An 18,800-nucleotide genomic window follows, 5' to 3' on the forward strand; every position below is an offset into this window, starting at 1 on the left:
AGAATGCATCTTTTGTTCCCACACTTTCATTTGTGCAATTTTACGTGTCTAATACATGCATGGGCAACTTATAACACACCAAAGACACAGAAAAACACATATTCGCGCCATATGACTCCTTTAAATAAAATTGCTGAGGAAAACTAGACGTTTTTTTGTGATGGGCACAGATCAGCTTGTTTGATATTGTAGCACACAGACACACACACACACGCACGCACGCACGCACACACACACACACACACACACACACACACACACACACACACACACACACACACACCGTTACTAACTGTAAGTGAGGCCAGTCATACTCCTCCTCATGTGTCGTGTGTGTTGGTTTGTGCTGAGATGTGTTCTGTTATCCTTGTGAATGACAAAGGTCACTCTGTAAATATTCTCTGTCAATTTATGCACTCTCACCCAAGACCTCTCTCTCTCTCTCTCTCTCTCCCCATCATCCTCCTCACATGGTGACACTCTTTAACACCCTGACACTGTCGTTCAGGAGCAGTCTGAATGTCGACAGCCTTCAGCGGTTCTGTGCAAATACAGCTGTGTTATGAAACACACGGCTTATACAAAGACGACCCTCAAGATCCGCTTCCAATAATGTTCACACGGCTTCCTGTTCAGCAATGCCCATCCAATAATCCAAATTACAGGAAATGAAAAGCACCTTTTACAGGATGTCACCTAAAAAACATCTTGTCCATTCACTGTGTATTTTGTTTGAGGTCATGTGCGCACATCGTTGTTAAATCTTATTATCATTTTCAATATGTCATAAAATACTTTCTTCTATCTAAGCTTAATATTCAGAGATGACTGTAAGTTTGATATTTGTAGGTCGCTTAGCCAACGGTATTTTTTGTTACTAAAAATTTTTTATGAATAGCGAGTAGCCTTTTCTTTATTTTCACAGCCATGAACTTGATTTTCTCTTTGCTATTACATGTCAGATGCAGATGTATAAAATGAAGGACTCGTTTTAGAGTTTCTATATTTTCGGTCAGCAGAAAATATCTACGATTTTCTTAATCCGCATGTGTGTATACTCAAGACCCAGGTGTCATAATAGATCTCTCTCCATTCAATGTGGGTACATATGCGCTTGATATAGTTTTGATTTGGCTGAAGACTCCCTTGGTACAATATTTCTCTCTACATGTGCAAATGTGGGCTTGACTTGGAGAGGCTTCAGAGCAGGAGTTCATATTTAGATCAAGTAATCAGATCTGTTTTGATGTTTTCTTTGGCAGTGAACATCTTCACATCTCAGATCTTGTGTCTGTGCATGCTGCTTTCACTGGTATAAGTGTGGTAACAAGGAACAAATCCAGAGAGTACAGTTCCTGTGGTTCAACTATAGTATTGTGGAGTACCAAGATACCTTTAGTGCATTAAAGGCATACGTTTTTACATCATGTAACCTGTTTTTACATCATGTACAAGGTAACCTTGTAGACTAAAATCACTTTGAAAAAAAAGCATCTGTCTACTGCATAAATGTAAATCAGCCTTTGATCATTTGAAAATAACTGCTGTGTTGTCTCTTTAATTAGTTCTTACAAAAGGTCACAGAATTGTCTTTATCAGAGGCTATATGTTAAAAGCTTGATTTAAGTGGCTTATCTGCCATTGGCTACTCTCTCCTGTCTGTTTATATTGATTGCTGTGTGATGGATTACACTGACCTGTGGTAATATGGGCACTTTAGTTGTCATACAGCTAAGGTAGTTAGCATTTTAGCTATGCATGTTTTCTTACATTTATTCCATAGCTGTTAGCTGTTAAAATTCACTTTGGTTCATGCTTTCCATACTTACTGCCTCACAACACGCTATTTGTTTGCACTAATGTGTATTTGTGGTTGTGAGGTTTAAATTTGACTTCCCCCTTAGGGATTGATAATGTCTACATTTGTCTTTCTCGAAACAAAAGGAATGATTGAATGTGTATATTTTAACACTTGTCTTTTTTTAAATTGCTAATAAAAATTGAATCCCAAAACTCTAATTTATTTTCTTCATTAAGCTTTTATAATTGAGAAATCACTATACTGTATGTACGTAATATTTGTTTTTATGATTATGTACCTATGTATACTCATCATACTTTGTGATTTTTTCTGCAGGATGGCTCTAAGCAGAGAGAGGCAAGAAAGAAGACGGTCTCCTTCAGCTCTATGCCAAACGACCGTAAGATGAACAGCACAGCTGCCTGCATGGCTTTCATGATGGAAGGCTGCGAGATGAAGAAAGTTCGCTCCAATTCTCGCATGTACAATCGTTACTTCCTGTTGGACCCAGATATGCACTGGCTTCGCTGGGAACCATCGAAGAAAGACTCTGAGAAGGCCAAGCTCGAGATCAAAACCATCAAAGAGGTTAGACTGGGAAAGAAAACACCTGTCCTACGCAGTAACGGACTCTCTGATCAGTTCCCTGATGAGTGCGCGTTCTCAATAATATACGGAGACAACTATGAATCCCTGGATCTGGTCGCAAGCACAGCAGACGTGGTTTGCACCTGGGTGATGGGACTGCGGTACCTGGTCTCGTATGGGCGACACATGGTGGGTGTGGTTGAGCCCAGTCAACCCAGTGTAAGAACGTCCTGGATCGGTTCAGTGTTTGAGTTGGCTGATCCAGAAAGGCAAGGACACATTGATCTCTTCCGAGCCACGCAAATCATCAAGGGTCTCAATCCTGGCATGCGGGAGTCTCGCATTGAGCTTAAGTTCAAAGAGATACAAAAGGCCAAGGACTGCTATGGTGAAGGAATAGATTTAGACACGTTTGTAGAGGCCTACTGTGAACTGTGCACACGCTCTGAGATATTTTTCTTGTTGGTACAGTTTTCCAGCAACAAAGAGTACCTGGACTCTAAGGACTTGATGTTATTTGTGGAGGTGGAGCAGGGAGTGGAGGGAGTCACAGAGGAAATGTGTCGGGAGATTGTGCGTAGGTACGAACCCTCCATTGAAGGACGTAACAACGGCTACTTGTCCATAGATGGCTTTACACACTACCTCCTGTCATCCGAGTGCCACATTTTTGACCCGCAGCACAAACATGTTTGTCAGGACATGACGCAGCCCCTTTCACACTACTATATCAACTCTTCCCATAATGCCTCACTTTTGGAGGACCACTATTGGGGCTCGTCAGACCTCAGCAGTTATGTACGCGTGCTACGCATGGGCTGTCGAAGCCTGGAGGTGGTCGTCTGGGACGGGCCAGACTGTGAGCCCGTGGTCTACGTCGGTAGTTCGGTTGCCTCCCAGCTGGCATTCTGTCAAGTTCTGGATGTCATTAACCAGTACGCCTTTGAGAGCTCAGAGTTTCCGCTGATCCTCTGTCTTGTGACACACTGCAGCGTCCCCCAGCAGAGGGTCATGGCTCAACACATGAAGAAGATCCTTGGGGACAAACTGCACTCAGAGCCTCCCAATGTAGAAGACCTCTACTGGCCCTCCCCGGAGAAACTCAAAGGAAAAATTCTTATCAAAGGGAAGCGTCTGCCTCCAGGCTCGCAAGACTCTGAGGGGGAGGTGACAGATGAAGAAGAAGGATTTGAGATGTCGAGGAGAATGCTGGGTGTAGACAATAGAGACCAGCTCAACGGAATTGGCTGCAAACGATTACGGCTCTGTAAGGAACTGTCGGATCTGGTGAGCCTTTGCAAGTCTGTACAGTTCCGCGATTTCGAGACGTCTAAACGGGAACAGAAGCATTGGGAGATCTGCTCTTTCAATGAGGTTGATGCCAACCGCTTTGCCAATGAGTTTCCTGAAGACTTTGTGGCTTATAATAAACGATTTCTGTCACGGGTGTACCCCACGCCTATGCGCATCGATGCCAGCAACATGAATCCTCAAGATTTTTGGAAGTGCGGTTGCCAAATTGTGGCCATGAATTATCAGACTCCAGGGCTGATGATGGATTTGAACCTCGGCTGGTTTAGGCAAAACGGCAACTGCGGCTACGTCCTGCGTCCGGCCATAATGCGAGAGGAAGTGTCATATTTCAGTGCCAATGCCCGTGACTCGCTTCCTGGAGTCTCAGCCCAGCTCCTCCACATCAAGGTTATCAGCGGTCAAAACCTACCAAAGCCACGTGGTTCTGCTGCTAAAGGCGACGTGGTAGAGCCGTACATATACGTGGAGATCCATGGGATTCCTGCAGACTGCGCAGAGCAACGCACTAAAACTGTCTCACAAAATGGTGACAATCCCATCTTTGATGAAAGCTTTGAGTTCCAGATCAACCTTCCGGAATTGGCTGCTTTGCGTTTCGTCGTCCTTGATGACGACTACATCGGCGATGAATTTATTGGCCAGTACACCATTCCTTTTGAGTGTCTGCTTCCTGGTTACAGACACGTTCCACTGCAGTCACTTACGGGGGAGTTTCTGCCCAATACTACACTGTTTGTTCACGTCGCCATTACAAACAGACGAGGTGGGGGCAAGGCTCATAAGAAGGGTCTCTCTGTGAGAAAGGGCCGCAAGGCAAGGGAATACACCTCTACTAAGACCACAGGGATCAAAGTGGTGGATGAGCTCTTCAGGGCATCAACGCAACCTCTGCGGGAAGCAACAGACGTACGGGAAAACGTACAGGTATGGACTTCACAAGGGTCAGTGCTTTTGATGTGAGAAATACAATTTTTGAGCACTTTAGAGTATGTGCTGCTTATATGCTGAATGAATTATATTATTATGCATGTTAGGACGGACAATATTTAGTGTTTGTGACAAAGTGCATTACGTGCTATAGCTGTCCCCCTGTTAAAAACAAAATATGTTTATTATATTAGTTAGTGTACAAACTGTAGATGCTGTATTTGCATTCTGATCAAACTTACAGTGGCATACAGTAGCATACAGTAGCATCTCTCTTGTTTTTAGTGTTGAAGCAAGGTGTGTGTTTTGGATTAAATGGGAAATTTGCTTGCAATGTCATGTGAAGGTCAGCTGCCACTTTTAGTCTTGTAAGCTGCCGTGGCCCTGTATGCAGTTCAATACAGGTAAGGGGGATGTAATGAAGATTATAGCAACACTATATACAGACTTAACATTGACACTCTAAACATTACCTTAGAAATGTCCTGAAAACAAAGTAAAAGTAAAAATGCAGCGTTTCACATTTTGAAGGCCCAATTTTTTTTAGGAAAATTAGCCATGCTTTTATTATAGTAAAAGTGTAGTCATTTGTGTAGTTGGTGGATTGATTACCATTTGTATTACTGTAGTTTTTCTAAAATGTCATGGCTAAATTATACAACTGATGAATGGTACATTTGTGGTTACTATAGTCTTACTTCCAAATACCATAGTAAGAGTCGCATGTAGTTGCTGTTTACTACAATTGACAGCATCCCCACCTTAACTTGTCAGTGTCGAAATGCCTTAAGATCAGCAAAACCAGGTATATAAACTTTCAATTTAGAAGAACTTTGAAATTATTTACAAAAAAATATATTTTTTGTTTGTTCTTATCTGCACAGAAGTTTCTAGTATTCAAACCAACCGCACTTTGTCATTGAATGCTAGTAAAAGGGTAAAATTATGAGATTAGGAGGACAATACATCAATCCAATTCATGACATGAAAGATGAGTGCAAGCTGCTATATTGATTTCAAATGACTCTTGCTTAGCAGATGTAACGTCCTCTAGCACATGGTCCTAATTTAAGAAGACTAAAGCCTCAAAGGACATCCCATTAGATAATTAGAGACAGAAGACATATGGCCTGCTTGAGCTTTCCTACTGCTCTTTATCTCTCCTCTTATCCTGAAATGTGTTTGTTAGTGTGTGTAATTGTGTTAAATTCATTTGCCAGAATTGCTTTTCTGCTATAGTTCACACATCTACGTTTGCGTACTGCGATTGTCTTGTTTTGTTTCTTTTCTCGGCTCTGCGAATGCAAAACAACAGACCATTTATTGGAAATCTGTTGAGATCTAAACCCGCTTTTCAAAAGTTTCATCCACCATAAAGTAAAAGCCAGGGCCCGTATTCATGAAAAATCTTAGCGCAAAGAGTTGCTCCTAGTGACAGAATTCTATGTGGGCGATTCCCCTTAAAATGACAGAAAAGGTCATAGTAAAGAAAAAAGTAATTCATAAAGCATCTTAACCCTTAAAAGAGCTCTTAAGGTCCAAAATTTTAGGAGTAGCGAGGAGGACTTTTAAGAGACTTAAGAGTTTCTTTAGCAGCAGAGAAAATGGATGAAAAACGAAAAGTGAGAAATGTGTTGCAATGCATGACAATTTCCATATTACTTTTAAGGTTTATCTGATTTTTTATTGTTTTTTGTGTGTTCAACTTTTGATTATCTTGGTTTTGGTTTTCTTGTATAGCTGCTTTGATGCAATACAAATTGTAAAAGCGCTATAAAATAAATTACATTGAATTGAATGGCAGTGAGTTAATAAGACACAACACATTAGATCGTGCAGGGTTCATGTTTGTGACCGATTCTAGTAGAGACACGCTAACAGAAATGAAATAGCACCCGAAATAGAAAAAATAACTACATTAACATATTTAGCAACTGGAGAAATGCAGGTATGCAGCAGAGATGATTTGGTTCTGTCACAACCTTCTATAGTGATCACACACACACTTACAGAAACTTATTGTGTCACTGTTCATTTTCTATCAAATACGTTGACATTAACAGCATGGTAAAAAAATATATAAATTATATACTGTATATATATATAGTGCGTGCATGTGTGTGTGTGTGTGTGTGTGTGTGTGTGTGTGTGTGTGTGTGTGCTTGAGTACCTTAAAACAGGAAAAAATACATGTGCAATTCAAACTAATGACCCTATACTTAAAAGCGCTCTTTCCTTCTTGGCCAACCAACCAATCACAGTCTTTAAAAGACTGTGTCATACATAGCAACGGGGTCATCCCCGCCTCCTCACTGAGATAAACGTTTTTGTCTTTTCCTTGCGCAGAGTTGCTCTCAGATTGGTCCTGAATCACTTTTAAGCTAAGACTCCTACGTAGAAGTTTTAATGCTAAATTAAGAGCTTTCTGAGAGGATTCTTAGAAGCTTTAAGAATACGGGCCCAGTAGTTTATTTTTACTCGAGATGGTAACCATAACAACAGTCATTTCATTATGGATTTACATATGATAAATACATCACAGAAAACTTTGGTGTTAAGTCTTTAGCTAACTGTGTTAGTGCTGCCAATTTACAGTTTATGGATAATTGTTAATTGCCAATTTTGCCATTGTATTATTTGCACAGTTTGAGGGATAAACGTTTATACAAGGTGAATAGAATGTGATATGATGTACATGTGTCTGCAGCACTGATTCCTGATTAGAGTAAAAAAGAAACTGATTTAGGCCTATATTATGCACTGAGGAGGAGGGCAGCAGAGGTGCAGAAAAACACTCTTTTAAAGGTCTTTGCACATACAGTCCGAAATTTTCGTATGCATTTTTTTGTATTTGGCTCTTGTTTGTTCTGAAAAAAGGCCACTCAAAATGCTTGACGGATGCGAAAAACGCAGAAAATCGAACCCGGTCCGAATTTTTTTATGACGGACGAAAATATCGGAGGCAGTGTGTAAATGTGATTGACACAACGTGAGGTCGTATTTATTTTTTAACATGCGGAAATTTCGGATGCAAATTTCGGACTCAATGTGCAATGGGCTTTACCCTAAAGCTTGTAAACAGGAAATGCATAAAGAAAGCCGTTGAGACACTCCAGAGTGTGTGTAGGTTTTTAATGCGTTATGTGTTATGTTTTTTTACCTCATGTTGAATTTGACAATGAGGAGAGCAGAGCAGCTTAATGTATACAGCATGAGGTGATTTTATACATGTGTAACATTTTACCACTTGTGAACAATGGGGTAGTATGATATTGTTTTGAAGCACTAGACACAAAAATAAGTTTTTCGTTGTGACTGAGATTTGAGATTTGCTAAACTATTATCTGAAATCAAATAAACTAGCATAAAATGTAGCTAGTTTTATACATGAAAATAAAATGATGAAAGTAAATACCAGCTTTCTTACCAGTCCCAACTAATTTGCATCAAAGGACATAAGGTCTGAATTCATCTTCCCAAAACCCCCTTCCTCACAAACTCACAAAACATTGATGAAATGAGATCTCTCACTCAAGAATATCACTGTATATTTCACCAATCTAACACTTTAGAGTAACACAACACAGAATAAATGTAAAATTGATCAAATTTCAAGGGTTTTCTGTAAAATCTATCTATTTGCTCCAATGTTTGTGGGAGGGCACTCTTTTAAATCCATGTAAAAATGCGAAATACACCAGAGCTGAAGAGATTAAACGTGTGTGTGTGTGTTTTATATTGATTTTTTATTTCCAACTTTAACTTTTTTTTAAAAGTTCATTATGTACGAGAAATAATCACACAAATTGATGTTTTTACAACATCTACATTTCTGCTGCTTTCTTTCACTCTTGTATTTGTCACTTTCTCACCCCCACCCTCCTTCATATAGTCAAACAGAATGGTCTTTATAGTCTCCATGGTGTCACAGAAATCCCACAGGAAGTGCAGTCGTGTAGAGTGATCTGTCACCCCGCTGCAGCCGCAATGTCACACTAAAGAAAGAACTTTAACACACACACACACAACAAGCAGATAATTAGATCATGGATTAAATCGGATCATGAACTACTTTAGTCTCACAAAGCCAGTTAAAATTGTGGCTCGTGTGCAAATGCTAAATGTTTAATTCTTAATATTTAATGCTATCACAAGCAGGTGATCTTTCAGAAAGTAAGACATGCACACTTTAAAACATAACTTAGCACTTTGGACAAACATAACATGCCTCTTGTAGAAAGAGCTACATAATTCTGTCTAAACAGCAATGTGTATAAGTGGATGAATTAGTTTCGTATGGCAATATTTAATGGGTAAATATGAGTGTTTCATGGCTGGACTGCGACAGATTTATGACTGAACAAGAGTAATAAATCAATGCTGACTCTGTGTAAAAGCATCTGTAGGGTTTCATGATAATGTACTTCTGCTTCTAACTTACAGGTGCTCTCCCTGAAGAGCTGTTTATTACTCAGAGAACGCACCATTATAGCTCACCAATGTTTCTACTAAACGTTTTAGAAAAATAACACTGAAAGCAAAGTAGATAATTGTTGACAATAAAAGTATACTGTAGAGCTTTGTGGATGTCTGTCAGTGGAATTAGGGAAATCTGTTATTTTCAATGATTTACTAGTATCCAAATCTAGTATCACATTTTGCTATTTTTTACTGTTTTGGGGATTAGTCCTATTAGTCCTCAGTTAGCATGACCCTTCTCTTCCTGATCTATCTCAAACAGCCCTTTCACAAACACAGGACGAAGTGTCTGGAACACATTATCTGAGCGCGTGCCGGAAGCAGCTCATTCCCGCGCTCTCCTGGCCTCGGCATCGCCGCTTCTGTGTGAATTCAATTATGGTATTTAGATCATGGAGCGAAGAGGTCATTAAACTAGAAAATGAATGATGAATAGAGAAAAAAGAAAGTGTATTGGACAAAATAATAGAGAGGCCGCAGTTTATTTGTGTCTCTGTAGCGGTAGCATTCTTATATGAACAAATTGTCCAGGTTGGTTCTTAAACAGCTTTTATGTTTAAGCAAGTCAAGCAGCTCATCTTACCTATAAGATAAGTGGGAGTGTGTATATGTGTGGGGTGGCATGTTTTGATACTTTCAAAATGTCCCAAGAGAATAGCAAATCATATTGCGTCTAGTGGGGACGTCCCCAAACCGAAAAATAGATTTGTAATGGCACTACATGTAAATTTAATTTCCACCCTCTTACTCATGAATCAAATCCCCTCAGGTGTTTACTTTATAAGCTTGTGATGCAAATACACAAACACAACATCAGACTTCATCATGCCCAAAAACAAGTTTTGTGAGAGTTTAAAAATGTTATGGGACAGCTAAACTTCTCTGTATTAAGCATATTTAAATCAGTGTAATTTGTTCATCTTTTCTATGTCAGGCTTTTAGTTTGCACTTTATTGGCAAAAGTCGGCACAATTCTCCTGATGCTATTATTGTACCACTGTTACCAGTCTTCAGGAAGGTTAGCAGTAAGAAGCAAAAAGTCAGCTAGACTTGATACGTGCCTCGCATTTATATTGAATGTGCATCCAATCAAAACCAACCTACACTCTTCACAAAGGTCACTTCACCTGAGCTAAATTCCTCTGTTAATATTTTTCACAGAATGCAATGGTGTCTTTCAAGGAGCTTTGCGGCTTGACTCCGGCAGCTAACATGAAGCAGTGTATCTTGACGGTGTCGTCCTGGTTGATGAACAGCGAGCGAACGCTACACGTGACGTTAGATCTGAGCGAGGCCTACCCCATCATGGAAGCTCAGGGCCCCGTTCCAGAGCTGCTGCGTAAAGTGCTCACCGCTTATGACACGGTATGGTAACATTCTGTAGCGCAGTGCTATCGGTATATTATAGATGGTTTTAATGGTAACAACATAAACGTTATGTGGCCCAAACTTACTTTCCGGTAGACCTCCGCAAAAAATCAATAACTGTTGTTGAGTAGTTTTGATTTTGATTTGACACAATTCATTTTCAATAAAATATGAATATGAATTACTATTAATAAAAATTACATATACAATAAATTGTTCTATTAATTTTAATAAAAATATATTAATATGAATAGAAATAGAAATTACATATAAATTGTTATATTATAACCAAACGCATACCGGAAGTTAACTTAGGGCCATATGCGTGCATCCAATGAAACTGTCTATAGAACATGCTCAGCTCTTTCTTGTTTTTTTTTTCTTTCCATATAATGAATCTTTACTCAACAGATGTAGTGAATGATTTTGTGAATGATTATTGTGTGTTTGGAGTGGCATCATGCCCTCTAAAGCTGCTCTGTCAGACCTTGCCGTGGCTTTTGCTCTTCATCGCTCTATTGCGTTTTGATTTGAGTAGACATGCTCATATATAATGAGTGCATGATGTACTGGGAGGATGAGTGGGTGTGTTTTGTGTCTTAATGTGTTTTAATGTCAGCTTCCCAAGCCCAGAAAAGATATCTTAGATTTTCCACTTTTGAAACTTTCCAGTGTCTCTTGAATTTCAACAGACGCAAACCTCAGGAATGACATAAGTCAACTTACAGCAATGTGAAAGACTGAGAGAATACCAAGGCACACGAAATTTATGAAAAATTTTGGCTTGTTCCATCATATGTGTAGTTTAAACATGAAGATGAACTTGTTTTCTTTGCAGTATTGAAGAGCTGCAAACATTGCATCTTTTTGTTATGTTGACCAGTTTGTCTCGTTTTAAAAACATGCAAATAAAATTTTCATTTGGAATTTGGGAAAAATGTTGTTGCTAGTTCACAGAATGAAACAAAACTGATAATTTTACTTAAAGGGATAGTTCCCCCAAAAATGAAAATTCTGGCATGAATTACTCACTCTCTAGTTGTTCCAAACCTGTATAAATGTTATGTAAATGTTAAATAAATTTGTTTGGTTCAACACAGAGAAAGATATTTGGACGAATGCTTGTACACCATTGACTACCATAGTAGGAAAAATGACAATGGTAGTGAAAAGTGCCTCAGAACTGTTTGCTTTCCTACTTTCTACAAAATATCTTCTTTTGTGTTCAACAGATCAAAGAAATATAAAGTAATTGTTCCTACTATGGTAGTCAATGGGGTCCAAGAACTGTTTAGTTACAAGCATTCTTCCAATTATCTTTCTCTGTGTTCATCATAACAAAGGAATTTATACAAATTTGGAACAACTCGAAGGTGAGTCAATGATGACAGAATTTATATTTTTGGGTGAACTATCCCTAAACACGTACCTAGAAATAGTATATTGAACTTTACCAACAAAGCAAACCGATACCCATTAAAAACTATTTTCATACAGGTTTGGAATGGTGAGTCGATGTATTTTTTGGGGTGAACTGTTCCTTTAACATTTGCATATCCTATATAACTATATATTAATATTTGGTACTAACATTTTTCAAAAATCATGTTTTTTTTATTATGCACTCCAATTAATCAAAAACTGTTTCATCAAATTAATCAAACTGCAGTTGGTTTGTTTTGATTTAAGCCATAATAACTCAAAAAATACAGCTAACTAACACAATAAAAACATGATTTTTGAAAATTTTTAAAAACTGAATTTTTGGAACCAAACTTTTCATATAGTGTGTTTGTCCTATTAGCAATAACAGAATGAGCAACGGCTTCCATGCGCATGTCTTTATAGCGGGATGTACATTTACTGTCTTGTCTAGCCAATGTAATGAAACTCAATCGCTCTTCAGTCGATACAGCTTATTACTTAGTGCACGTACTGTATATGCTTGTGAGATTGAGTTTCTCTGGGGAGGGCATGCCTGATCTGGAAGTCTTACTTCCTGTTGAGACCTGACTTCCTGTTTCCTGTTGTTGGTTACAGATGATCCAGACGAGTCGCACGCTGATCGAATCAGCCGATGGCGTGTACTCCAAACTCACACAAGCACAGCGAGCAGGTACAGCTATACTACCATACCGTGTACTGTACACTCTGCAAACTTGTTTCAAATGATTTTGGTAGCTGAAGTTAATTGGAGCTACATACTGCATGGTTGTGTTTTGATGTATGTTTTGGAAGAAGGATTGATTAATAAAGGAAGGCATGCGAGGGAGCGAGCGAGTAAAAAATCTGACCGCAGTGCTTTTTTTACTTAATGAACATTGTCTTGACCTTTCACTGTCAGGTTAATTTTTGTATGAACTGTCCATTTAACTGAGAATTCAGCTATAGAGTGAGAGAGAGTATCAGTAAATAACCAAGGTTGGCTTTGCTATAGCGCCGTCTCCTCGCCCACTCCTCTTTCTCATCTTCTGTTCTTCCACCTCTGTCCATCTATTTTGCGCTGTTGAATCATGCCTCTGCTAATGACCTTCTCGCTCTCACTGGTTTTCACTCAAAAATAAACACGTTTCACTCACAGTCTCTCACATTCTCTCCGTCTTTCCCTCATTCAGATCTGGACTTGTCCAGCTGAGTGTCACAGCTGTTGATCGGACCCTTAATTAACAGGGTGAAGGGAGGGGGCAGCTCTTTGACACAGAGAGAGAGAGAGAGAGAGTTAAAAGTGCCGGTAGGCTTGTCCAGCTCCTCTCCATTCTAATAAACACTTCGGTCCGGCTCTGCTAATTAAATGTGATTATGATCATTGTGATGGAGTGAAAGACAGAAAGGAAGAACCGAGAAGTACAAATAACCATTTTTGCTCACATGATTCTTGTGTCCCATGGTTTTGTAAGCATGGAAACATATTGTATGGCTGTCCATACAATAGAAGTGAATGGGGGCCAACGGTTTTTGGTTACCAATATTTTTTTAAACAGCTTCTTTTGTGTTTTGCTGAAGAAAAGAAGTCATACAGGTTTGAAATGACAAGGAGGTGCGTAAATGGTGACAGAATTTTCTTTTTGAGGTGAACTACTCCTTTAACCCTCAAAACAGGGTTACAGAGTATAGTCACATAAATCCTCATATGTATATATAACTGAATACATCCATTCAGTTGATATTCATTAAAATCTTCTGCATGCAGTTAATAGTTTGGAATGAGTCACATATTGTATCATTTGCTCTTTGAGCGAGCTTTTGAATACTTGTGTAACTCACAGTCACTCAATCCTGTTTCTTTCATCCTTTAATCCTTGTTTCTCCTAATCCTATTTTTTATCCCTGTTTTTTTCTCTGCCCTCATCATAACACCTCAGACTCCGCTCCACACGACAACATGTCACATCCAATCATCCATTCAGGAGCCAGTCATTCATCATATGTTTACATCGCCATAGCAACCACATTAAGGAACTGTGTGGAATTGATGCATGCATCTGTTGTTATTTGCATCCATATTGCTTTTTTCATTAGGCTAGTTTTCTGTTCTGTCCCCTCCTTGGGCTCCTAATTTCGCATGACCTTGAAGATGTGCAGTTTCCGATGAACTTATTTTGATAACCGTGCTGTCAGAAGTGACACAGTAAGCCGATAAACTTGGAGTAAGTACAACTGTCCTCATTTGCCGCCGAAGCCACAGGGACTGAAGAAAATAATGCAAGTGTTGAGTAACTACAGATGATATAAGTGTGTGTATGAGCTGCATGCTTTGAGGGTGCAGTGTCTGTTGGCACTTGGTACATATTGGCTTCGGCTGTGGAGATCAGAAGACTTGGACTGAATCCCAGCTGGGAGAGGGGTGAAGAGGGCAGGGGTTGTGAACATTTTGACACCTCCAGACTTTAGTGCCCAGACACCATATGTCTGAATTGTTGAGAACCAGCATAGCTCTGTCCAGTTGAGGCACACATCGAGCATTGAGTTTAGGACACATTCCTGTGTCACATGTGGGTGTTTTTTTTAGAGGGAGTGTGAAAATGAGTTAAAGGTCAAAGGAAACAGAATGTGGGAAACTAGTTTTACGGTTTACAGAGAGACCATTGTGACACAGATTAAAAGTGTTTTGCTTTTTTATTAAATGGCATCATTCAATTAAAAAAGTCATTATTTATTCTTCATCTTGTCGTTCAACACCTGTACATGACTCTTTCATCTGTGGACCACAAAAGATATTTTGAGAAATGTCGCAAGCGTTTTTTGCCCATATAAGTCAATAGAAGCCAGTGATGTTTGGTTACCAGCATTCTTCAAAACATATTTTGTGTTCTGCAGAAGAAAGTCATACAGGTTTGGATTGACAGGAAGGTGAGTACATAATGAAAGAATTTTGATTTTGGGTGAACTATCCCTTTAAGGTAAACACATTAGATTTAGATATTTGTTGGAAAGTTGCTAATAAAAATGGCACCAACGTTTAGACAGCACACCAGTGTTTATGGACATACACGGTGAACGCTGATGTTTTTGGAAATGTTCCCTATAAGTATCATGGTGTTGTCAACATGTAACATGGTAGTACCAATGGGTTCATTGAAGAACAATTTAAGCATCTAAATACATTGGTACACACAGTACATTGTCATCTGATGCATTATTGTATTGGCACAGTGCTATTTCAGTGAGGGATTGACTGCTTTTGCACTTATTTATGTATATTTTGTGCTTTGAAAACATCGATTTGATGGATTGCAGCATGATACACGCTGTTCTACTTTAGTGACTCAAGGACTACTGTACAAATTATGGCTTCGTGTTCATTTATATATCCAAACATCCACACGCACATGCTGCTTTTCCATTTATTCATCTATCTGTACTCTCTCATCCGTCCATCTTATCTGTCCATCCATATATTCTAATCTCTGTGAATGTCTGTTCTGAATCATATATTGAGTGAGTCACACCATTTTGATTTGATTGCCCCGTGGCAACTTGTCAGAATAAAACCGCTTTTTAATATAAAAAACAACCATCTTCAGGTTCATGTTGCACTGGCTAGGAGTGAAATGTGGCTTTAACAGTGGCTGTTTCCACAGGGTTGGACTTTCACGAGGATCTGCATCGGATCGGGGCAAGAGAAGGCCTGAAAGGAAGAAAGTTGCAGAAAGCCATGGAGAGTTACGCTTGGAACATCACTGTGCTGAAGGTTTGTATGTCACCCATCTAGCCAGAAATAGATTGGCTTCTTACAACATGACATGTCTTCATGCTAAACATGAATCATGAGGGTGACGCTGAAACGCCAGCCTTATTTGGTAATACATTCAGCAATCATTTTTTGAGGAATTTGAAGATGTTGAATGTGGACAAATGCATAAAAAATGTGTTGCCAAATATGGTATAGTTCTCAGTATTGGATCTTTATTACCTGTGCTTTTTTACCTCACAGAGCGCTTTTCCACCATCGTTCCAAATCGTTCGTGTTGCTTAATCATTCCACTCCATGCCGATCCATGCCAGCCGTACGTAAATGGTTTCATTTTCCAACGCAGGGCTGATAACGGAATTTTTTTACATTTAAACACAAACGCATCACGCGCTGCCTTGGTAACAAAAGAGACTGAGCTAAAACGCCTCTGCGAGCATTCATTAACGCGATTCCGAGCCGAGAACAGTTTGTAATCGTGCCGTGTCGAACTAGGCTCACGTGGAAACATAACTGTAACCATTTCAGACTGTGCTTAGAACGGTTCGGCGCGATGGTGGAAAAGTGCTCATAGATTGGTACCAAGCGTGGTTTAGTATGCAGCATTTGGAAGCTTCTCAATAACAGCTGTCAGCTAATATATAGCAGGTAAAGGAGGGAATTAATCAGCAGTGACGCCCAGAGGCCTTCAAGCCGGCCCCATTTACCTCTCAATACTATGGTAATTAATTTGTGCAGGTTGCTAACAACATCATCAGATAATTTGATGTGTAGTCTTGTTAACTTGTTATGACATAAAAGATCTCGCTTTTCTTTCTTTTTTTGCATCTCTTTCCCCATACAGTAAAGTCTCTAACTTTTATCTCACTCTTTCTCTCTCTCTCTCTCTCTCTCTCTCTCTCTGGAGGCACGTATATTTATGGTGTTTATGATCAGATAAGATTCGCTAAACTGCCATGTTTTGTAACAGATTGATTTGTGTCCGTACTAATGTAAACAAAGATAAAAAGCTCACAGAGGGAAGACTAACCAAGATTAGGAGATCTCATGGTGTTAAAGCATCATCTGACATGAAAAAAATAGATATTGTATTTTCAGTTCTATAGTAAACTGTAGCATACTGTAGTGTACTATAGAGTATTATAGAAATGATACTATGGTATACTATAATTGGTACAGTATACTATAGACCACTTCGCAAGGTGTAAACAGTGGTCCAGAGCACTTCCACTTTCTAATTTATTTAGTACTATTATTGTTTTTAATCTTACATATATAATAAAATATTAAAGATATTCGCTTAACATTTTGATTGTTTTAAATGTTCTGTTGGGTGTATTCTGATCAAACGTTTAGTGTAGTGTTAAAAACTGAAGTATGTACTACAGTATGTACTATAGTATTTTGTCTTGTGGGATATTGCTGAACAACATTACAGACTGGTGTCAGTGGTGATTTGTTCTTGATGAATGTTTACAGGACGAGGATTGAAGATCTTTGTGTAGATTGTTGTGTGTTGGGGGTCAGTTTAGAATCGACTCTTATTTTGAAAGCAGGTTTGTGTGTCACTGAAGATCAGGTACGCAGCACAGGTGTGTGGGGGGGGGTGTGGGTTGTATTAAGTCTTAATTAAATCAGATGACTCAAGACTAAAGCACTAAAGAGGCCTAAAACGCCATGGAAAGTGTATCTTACACAGACCTATTTGTGTGGCCAGTGTGCATGGGTTCATTTACTTGAAAATACTAAAGCGATCAATTTCAGACTAAAACATGAATACCAGGCACGTACAAAGAGGGGGCTGGAGGGTGCTCGAGCAACTTCCCCTGCCCAAAGTGCCCTTTTTTGATGCCCAAGGCGTTCACGGCCGATCAGAAAGTCTTGAGCACATGCCCTTTCAAAGGTCTTTTTCAGTGCTTTCATTGTACTGGGAGAGCAGTTTGGCCCATCTACAGCTTGAACACATTTGGCCGAGTTTGACAAGTCCCGACCAAGGGGCAATCTTCCGGTCTCTCTCGTGAAACCAACACAGAAGTGACTAAAACTGCAATTCATCGACTGGCCGCTAGAGGCTGGCTCCAAAACAGAGCAGAATCTCATTGAGCCCCATGTTAAAATGGCCAACTTTACAGCACAAAAAAAACATGTTTACAGCCTGGTACAAAAAATTATTTTGGTCTATATAGGTCATTTTACCCTTCATGACAACTGTGAGGAGGGTGATTTTTTTTTATAACTCACCCGTTTAACTTATATTAAGCCTTAAAATTCTGCAAAATAGTTGCGTGGCCACTTGAGTGACAAGTGGTTTCAGCCAACCGGGCGCCTCAGTTCCAACCACGTCCCGCCTCTTTGCCCATTTACGATTATCCGGGAGTGACGTGCGATGACAGGATGCCAAGATGGCGACGACCGGCTCCGCCTACTTTAGGCTTCATTTTTACTCTTCACAAACCTACGGGTGACGTCACGGACACTATACGTCCATATTTTATACAGTCTATGGTCCCGACTCAATCCAGGAAATGACATCAAACTCTCACCCGGCCGATACGCGGAAACACTTCATCCAAACTGTATAAAGTATGTTCCACCATGTCTCTCTGCAGTTGTCATGGCCTCTCATCTACCCTCAGCCTAAGAGTCTATATGCGTCATGCCCATATGCATAATTCATCCATTTGAAAATATATCATTTATTTATGGCAAAAGACTCCTCTATCCAGGTCAAGGAGTTTCTCTGGCTCTGCAGGTGTTCTCAAAGGATGCACGTTCTGGAGTGGATGCAGAAAAATCATCCAGTTGCCAAAATTCCTCACATCTGTCTATTTCAGATCAGGCAGGTTAAGGTGCATGACTGCAGTCTGAGCAGGAATAACGCAGTGCAGCTGATGCTGCAGGGCTCACCTTGGGAGTTGTCGTCACATTGAGTTAAATTAGTTTGTCTGTTTCACTCTTGTCTTCCATTAGGAACGCTCAGTGACCACATGACGCAGTTCTCCACCATGCCTGCCTGTATGTATGCATCATAAATGATGCTGACAAGCAGTGGCTTTGTGTGAACGAACTTGTTTTGAGTTTGTAAGAAAATAAAATTGAATTCTTTAATGTTTTGGCTATAGCAAGTACACA

General features: G+C 39.5%; 1 protein-coding gene across 1 annotated transcript in view; it reads left to right on the forward strand.

The window, feature by feature from the left end:
* plcl5 (phospholipase C like 5) overlaps positions 1 to 18,800 on the forward strand; it is a 135,526-nt gene that overhangs the window by 114,124 nt on the left and 2,602 nt on the right. The window contains exons 23-26 of the mRNA XM_057345470.1: positions 2,138 to 4,627; positions 10,271 to 10,474; positions 12,518 to 12,593; positions 15,559 to 15,668. Coding sequence (XP_057201453.1) covers positions 2,138 to 4,627; positions 10,271 to 10,474; positions 12,518 to 12,593; positions 15,559 to 15,668 — 2,880 coding nt within the window. The remainder of the gene's footprint in view (positions 1 to 2,137; positions 4,628 to 10,270; positions 10,475 to 12,517; positions 12,594 to 15,558; positions 15,669 to 18,800) is intronic.

Source organism: Triplophysa rosa, linkage group LG11 (genome assembly GCF_024868665.1).
Source record: "Triplophysa rosa linkage group LG11, Trosa_1v2, whole genome shotgun sequence".
Lineage (NCBI taxonomy): Eukaryota > Metazoa > Chordata > Actinopteri > Cypriniformes > Nemacheilidae > Triplophysa > Triplophysa rosa.